The sequence below is a fragment of the Branchiostoma floridae genome, chromosome 5 (assembly GCF_000003815.2).
Source record: "Branchiostoma floridae strain S238N-H82 chromosome 5, Bfl_VNyyK, whole genome shotgun sequence".
In the NCBI taxonomy this organism is placed as follows: domain Eukaryota; kingdom Metazoa; phylum Chordata; class Leptocardii; order Amphioxiformes; family Branchiostomatidae; genus Branchiostoma; species Branchiostoma floridae.
Genome location: NC_049983.1, coordinates 4426082 through 4433083, shown reverse-complemented (window position 1 = coordinate 4433083; position 7002 = coordinate 4426082). Strand labels below are relative to the sequence as shown.

Here is a 7002-nt window from a genome sequence, read left to right as displayed (position 1 = left end):
AAACTTTTACTGTACTGTGTTCATGATCATTCCTCCCTCCGGGGTCAGATCTGTCCTCCTTGCTCTGTGCTATTCTGATTCATATATCTCTCATTCTGATTAGTCCTGTGTGTCTGTACTTCTGATTGGTTCAAACTTTCAAAAGTCATTAACAACTGGAAACTATTTAATGCATGGTTGTTAATGATTTTCCATGTGTTACGGTGTCATAACCAACATAAAATGGGGTCTTCTGAATGGTCAACGTCTGCTGGCTATATGATAGTGATCATTGTTATCTCAATCCAGTTTAGCTCATCACCAAAGACCTACTACTAGTAGTCAATATTTTTCCACTGGTTGTGATAGAGAAGACAGATGCTACATACAGTTTTTCAAGTTCACTGTACCAGGAAAATTCCTGAGCTCTTTTCGACAAGTATAATGAACGATTGACCACATCTTAACGCCTTGTACTTAAGAATGCCACCCTTTCCAGTAGCGTGTATGTCGGGTGAGCGACTGTGACTGCTAAGTCACAGCTTCTTAGTACAGAGGCAGGGCCGCTACCGACAAGATTACGCAAGCTACCAGTAGGGTTGATTAGACCTCAAATTAAAAATGAGATTAAAAAAGATTTTGGGCCCCCCTACGGCTGTAGCGGGTTGTTTTAAATATGAGTTAAATATCAATTACAGAATGTTATATGTTACCCACCAGTCCCAAAACCTCATACCTACCAAATAATCATGATTTTAAAATCAAAAGATTAGAGGCCTTCATTGCAAAAATAATATAATTTATTACATCCGTGAATAGTTTCATCAGGTTGGTATGTAACTAAATCGTACCAATTGCAACCTGATGAAACTATTCATGGATGAATAAAGAGACTTTTTTTACACAACCATTGCTTTATAATATATGTTTATTTACATCGACGTTTCGCTGACCGCCTGTCGCATTCTTTAATATTATTACATATAATTAAAAAATAAGGTCATTTATTACAGTGCTACTAAAGTAATATAATCATTTGGATTATTCCCTCACATATCTTACAATTTTCTCAGGAGGCTCATACTAGTAATCAAACTCGAAGTCTTTCATTTCGCCTACCCCAACCTACGTAACGTACCAAAGATCTGTCTTAAAGTTGAACTTATGCTGTCCACACACAGACAAATTCAGCCTTAACCCACAAACAACACTGACCTGTGAGTTCCCACACTTGGCAAAAGCCCACCACACTGACCACGTTAGTAGGGCCTCTGACTGGTAGGCGTCCAGCAGGCTCTGGCCGAGGTGCCGCAGTGTGGTCAAGCATTCGGACTGACCCTTCTGCCATGGACTTCTTCTAAAGTCAGTTGTGATAGGTTCACAAACCTCCACAGCTCCCTTCTTGTCAGCGGAAGCTGTACCATCATCTCCTACACAGGGCAAAGTTTCTTCACTCGCGGTTTTGTCTGGCACTTGCGACTCTTCTCGGCCTTTTATGTCATCTTCATCTTTGCCTTCAGATGTCAGTTTTGAGTCTTCTAAAGGACCCTGTTCAGTGTCCAGGAGTTGTTCTGTGTTATTAGCATCTTTGTGAAAGAAGAGACTCTTCTTTGCGGTGGGGAGGGTGAAGCCGAGGATGAACGCAACGCTCACGCTTCCGAGAGAAAAACAGTTGAGGGCGAAATAATCCACCAGCTTTGTCGAGATCAACACCTGGGCGATGACAGACGCCGCGAACCTCCCCACTAACACGACGCTCCTGTTGTACCCGGTGACTTGGCGGTATCTGTCCCGCGGCACGACGGAGTAGATGTAGGAGAAGTATCCGATCTCCGCAGCGGTGGACACGCCGTAGGTCACCTGCATCAGCTGCATCATCGCGACCCCGTGACCCCACAACAGCAGAACCCACGTTAGGATCAGCGTCAAACCCTCAAACACGATAACGGGCTTGTACCGAAGATAGTCCGTCAGGAACAAGACGACCAGTAACGTGGGGAAATATGTGTACGTCCACACCGGGTAGATTTCATTGGTCACCTGCTCCTCCGTTAAGTTTTTGTCCGGACCTTTAAGATACGGGGTCAGGAACGGCTCCGAAGGTCGCAGCTCCTTAAAGAAGCCAAACAAACAAAGAAGTACCGTCGCTCTCTCCATTGGTGCTCTTTTCACAGCAGCACAGGTGGTGATACTTTAACACTGTAACTGTAAGACAAGAATCATTAGATACAACACAGTGAAGCGAACCATTCTTGCACATGGTTGCATCATACTATAGGGTATAACTATACAAGTAAGTGAACCATATATGGTGTGTGTATTGCATCGGGCATTGTAAGCATAGGGTTAATGACCCGCCCTTCAGTTCTACAGAAGCAAGCAAGGTTATTTTTGAGACAGTTACTAGTATAGGAAGTGACCATGCATTGTGAGACACTGTATACAGGCTTTTCATTGACGTCATACTATTACGTTTTGAATCCTCCGACGACCATGTACTAGGCTACCCGCCTAGTATGAATTAAGCAGTAGCATCTTACTGTGGTTAACAGACATACGCTGCAATCCAACATGGCGCACTGGTGACTTCAAATGAAAACCTTGAATAATGTTGGACTGAATGGAATTTCGCAGGTCTTAAACAATCATATGCCATAATATCTTATGTTATAATACGTAAAACCAAAAACCAAATTTTGTATTTTTGATAGAAATGCTAAGTAATGTAGTATTAACGGGTCCCGTTACTATTAGCTGCAAACTTGATCCACAACATGCAGGAAATAGCATTTCAGGGGGTCAAGATTTTGAATACATGTATATCCAAAATGGACCCCCTCAAACTTTCGCGCCATCAACGCTCCATGAGCTGAAAGTAGGTCAGCAATAGTTCGCCCCCCTCCCCTTCCCCCCTCAGAAAATTATTTGCCGCCGCCTCTGGTATATATAAATGTTACACACAGAACACTCACACAAAGACTGAAAGACTCAGACACACAGGCGTACACATAGACACACAGACACACACAGTAAGGCAAGTATACCGAAGTCACGGGTTCCGCACTGGGCGCCCAGTGCGGAATTCGTGGAGAAAATGGCGTCGGCACTCGGGGCCCAGTGCGGAAGAAACTTCCGCAAGAAACTTCCGCACAGGAATTCCAGTGCGGAACGGCTTTATTCGAGTGCTGAAGACCCGTCAGCACTGGAATTCCAGTGCCGAACTCCGCCCAGCACTCGGTTTCTAGTGCCGAACTCCGCCCAGCACTCGGTTTCTAGTGCCGAACTCCGCCCAGCACTCGGTTTCTAGTGCCGAACTCCGCCCAGCACTCGGTTTCTAGTGCCGAACTCCGCCCAGCACTCGGTTTCTAGTGCCGATCTCCGCTCAGCACTCGGTTTCTAGTGCGGAAGGGTGGTTCAAAGGTCGTTCAGCACTGGTTACCCAGTGCGGAGGTCATTGAGCACTGGATAACCGAGTGCCGATCTACCTAAGTCACGGGTTCCGCACTGGGATTTCTAGTGCTCGGTGACTTTTCGGCACTAGAGGCCGAGTGCTAAGACCACTTCGGCACTAGAAGCCGAGTGCTACTATCATTTTAAGACCGTCAGCACTGGGTTTCCAGTGCTCGTGTCCTCCCATTTGTGATATATATAGCCCTTTTTAGAGTAGTTTTGTACCACCTTTAATACGTAATGTTATCTGCAAACTATCGCCCCGAGAAGAAGAACCTGCCGTTGCGAATCATTCGTTGTTACAGAAATACTTCCAGCTTTCAAATCCATTAAAAATAAACCACAATGACAACTTTTTTCAATGTTTATTTCTTCAAGATTTGTGATAGATTTAGCCCTTTTTAGAGTAGTTGGGTGGGCCCTGAAAAGGGCCGGTTTTTTGAGAAGGCAACAAACACCTACTCAGTGTTCAGCAACTGGCGCTGAAACTCTAGGTCTTAGTGTCTGCCACAGGACGATGGATTGATCGATGCGTTCTTCCCGCACGATCCTTTCCACGTTGTTCTCCTCTGCCTCCGCTGCAGCCATTGCGCCATTGTTATCGTAATAAATGTTGATTAGAAAGCTCTGAAAATGAATGTCCTTCAGACGTTGATCGAGATTGAAAATACGATTGGTTTAGCGACTGTATTTTTTGTTTTGAAATACTTTTCTTTGTATGATTTTAATAGCATGTGCGTCCTGAGTTTGCTTTTTACAGTTGCGCCATTGTTATCGTAATAAATGTTGATTAGAAAGCTCTGAAAATGAATGTTCTTCAGACGTTGATCGAGATTGAAAATACGATTGGTTTAGCGACTGTATTTTTTGTTTTGAAATACTTTTCTTTGTATGATTTTAATAGCATGTGCGTTCTGAGTTTGCTTTTTACAGTTGCGCCATTGTTATCGTTATAAGTGTTGATTAGAAAGCTCTGGAAATGAATGTCCTTTAGACGCTTGTAGATTAAATGTTGTTGGGTTGGTTGCAATAGTAAGACAACTTGTGCAACAATGGTTTCATTTAAGGCACTTACGTTCTACAGTAATACTTTAATAAAGAATGTTTCAAGAAATTACAAATATCGTCGACTTCAATATTGTTGTATCTGACCAAGGACGTTATATACTGACATACGAAGATAAGGCATGTCCCCTTCTTTCGACGGCGATCGTATCATGGCAACCACTGATGTGTACCTTTGACCCGGAACTGTAACGTTACCTCTCATTGACAAGGCGATGAACATAGTTCTACAGAAATTCTTATAGAATACAATAACATTACTAGGAATTACAACATATCGTCATCTTCATTACGTTGTATGAAGATAAAATGTATAAGGTACCCCTTCTTTCGACCACAATGGTATCGACCAATGCCATATTCAATTTACCCATCGGTCGTAACTGTAAATAACGTAACGGAGGCTAACTGTCAGCACTCGGTTTCCTGTGCGGAGTATTTGTCGTCACTGGTTTTCTAGTGCGGAACGTTTGTCGTCACTCGTTTTCTAGTGCGGAACGGTTGTCGTCAATCGTTTTCTAGTGCGGAACGTTTGTCGTCACTCGTTTTCTAGTGCGGAAGTAGTCTCAGCACTCGGTTTCTAGTGGTGATTCGGGTTTTTCGAGTGCTGAAGCCGTCTCACCACTGGGCACCTAGTGCGGACGTATCTTCGGCACTAGACGTCTAGTGCGGAAGGCCCCTTCCGCACTAGACACCGAGTGCTGAGAGAGGAACCCGTGACTTCGGTAGTTTTGCCACAGTAAGACATTTGGGGGTCTTGTATTCTAGCATTCGTAGACAAATCACAGACCCACCTTGGTTGTTGGTACAAGTTGGGGTCATCCCTGGGTCAGGAGCGGGCGTGAAGGGGTGATGACGCAAGAGTTGGCGCCAGCGCTCAAATAAAATCTAGACTTTTAAAACTATTAAAAAGCCTTTCTTGATGGGTTTTTATAAAATCTGGCCAGGTTTCGAGTGTCTGCGTTAGGAAAGACTCTAACTCTAACTCTACTTATTGTGAAAGAGTGGTAGAAAAAAAATGTTAGGGATTTTGCGCCCCCATGACATAGTGGATTCATCACTAGACAGCTGTTTTGAGCCTACCGGACTAATCCAAGGGCTCTGATTAGGGGAGGGGGTCTATTTTCTGACTGGCCGTATGGAAATTTTTAGCGACGCCTCAAGGGCTAGTCTAATAGTATAGAGAGCGTCTGTTTTTTGCCTTGCCGCGCCAGCGGCATGGCCTTGTGGCCACTATTTTCTTGGTTGGTTCCATGGTTCCATGGTTCAAGCAATGTTAACCCAGCCCTTCCAAAGGCCCTTCCAAAGGCCCTTCCCAGTTCTCTTTCTCGAGGACAAACTTACGGCTTAGGCGACCAGCAGTACATCCCCGTCAATCTTTATACCTCCCTTTTACGTATTTGATAACAGTTGTGGTCGGTACTGAAAGCCTCTTAACATCTGGTTACATCGAATGAATGAAGCGTTCGTATGGTGATATTTCAAATCCATTGAAGTAAATATATAATCAAGTGAATTATCTCGCATAATAATTTGCATTACCTATTCATAAAGATGAAATAAATGCCTAATTAGACCAATGCATTGCATGTGAATATATAAGTAGGCAATGACGTCATCGAAACGTTTCAAGAACGTTTGACTAGGTATTTCAACGCTACCACGAAAACCCTCTGCCGTACGGCAATCCGTAAATTTACTACCATCTTCCCACACCCGCGGTACAAAAACTATCCGGTTCTAGAGGCAAATTTACCCATCAAAATAAAGGATATAACTTTCTCTTTCTCGTGATGTGTTTCTTTTGCTTGAAAATTGTTTAAAACGCCAGAAATTTGCCGGTGAAAACGGCGCGCCGTAAGCGGATCGTGGTTCCACACTTCCGGCTGTTTTGATGTCATCGGCAAGTTTCTAGCATTCACGAAGGCGAAGCGCCGAGCTGTTTTCCCCGACGATCGCCCCGATTTGGCCGGGCGGCGGCGCCGCGCGATCCAAACGCGCCAAATTTTGGGCCGCGTGCCCCTCAGAAACGGAGGATATGTGACTGAAGCGGCACAAATAGAACCTTTTTTTGACGCTATGGATGAAGAATTTCAAGGTAAAATACTTGATACAATTTGTAGTGTTTGGGGGAGGGGGGCATGTTGAAGAAAATGTGCTTTTGAACAATTTTTTCTCAAGTCAATCCCAGCAATATAATTTCTATGCAGTGTTTCTTTATCCATGTTTTAGTCATGAAACTTACATGTATGTAAAATGTTTCTTAGTAATTTTTTCTTATTAGTTTATTGCTTTCTTTAGCATATTTTACATATGGATCATTGATTGGCCTGTTGTGTACTACTAGTATTTCTTTTCACTTGTTGAACTTGAGGCTCCATGGTAACTTGAGGTACCTATGCCCAATTTTTAAGAAAATCTCAATTGTATTTTCAATGTCATCGTTACTGTTGGTGTGAATCATCCCTTGCCTCGTTCCAAGACTAAAATACCATTTTGTATTTTTTT

The 7002-nt window shown here is 43.5% G+C and overlaps 1 protein-coding gene across 1 annotated transcript in view; it reads right to left on the bottom strand.

Annotated features, from left to right (window-relative positions):
• Positions 1-5468, bottom strand: part of LOC118415611 (thiamine transporter 2-like) — an 11592-nt gene extending 6124 nt beyond the window's left edge. The window contains exons 1-2 of the mRNA XM_035820318.1: positions 5289-5468; positions 1109-2184 (exon numbers count right to left, since the gene is read on the bottom strand). Coding sequence (XP_035676211.1) covers positions 1109-2136 — 1028 coding nt within the window. The 5' untranslated portion in view covers positions 2137-2184; positions 5289-5468. The remainder of the gene's footprint in view (positions 1-1108; positions 2185-5288) is intronic.
• Between the last annotated feature and the right edge of the window lie 1534 nt (positions 5469-7002).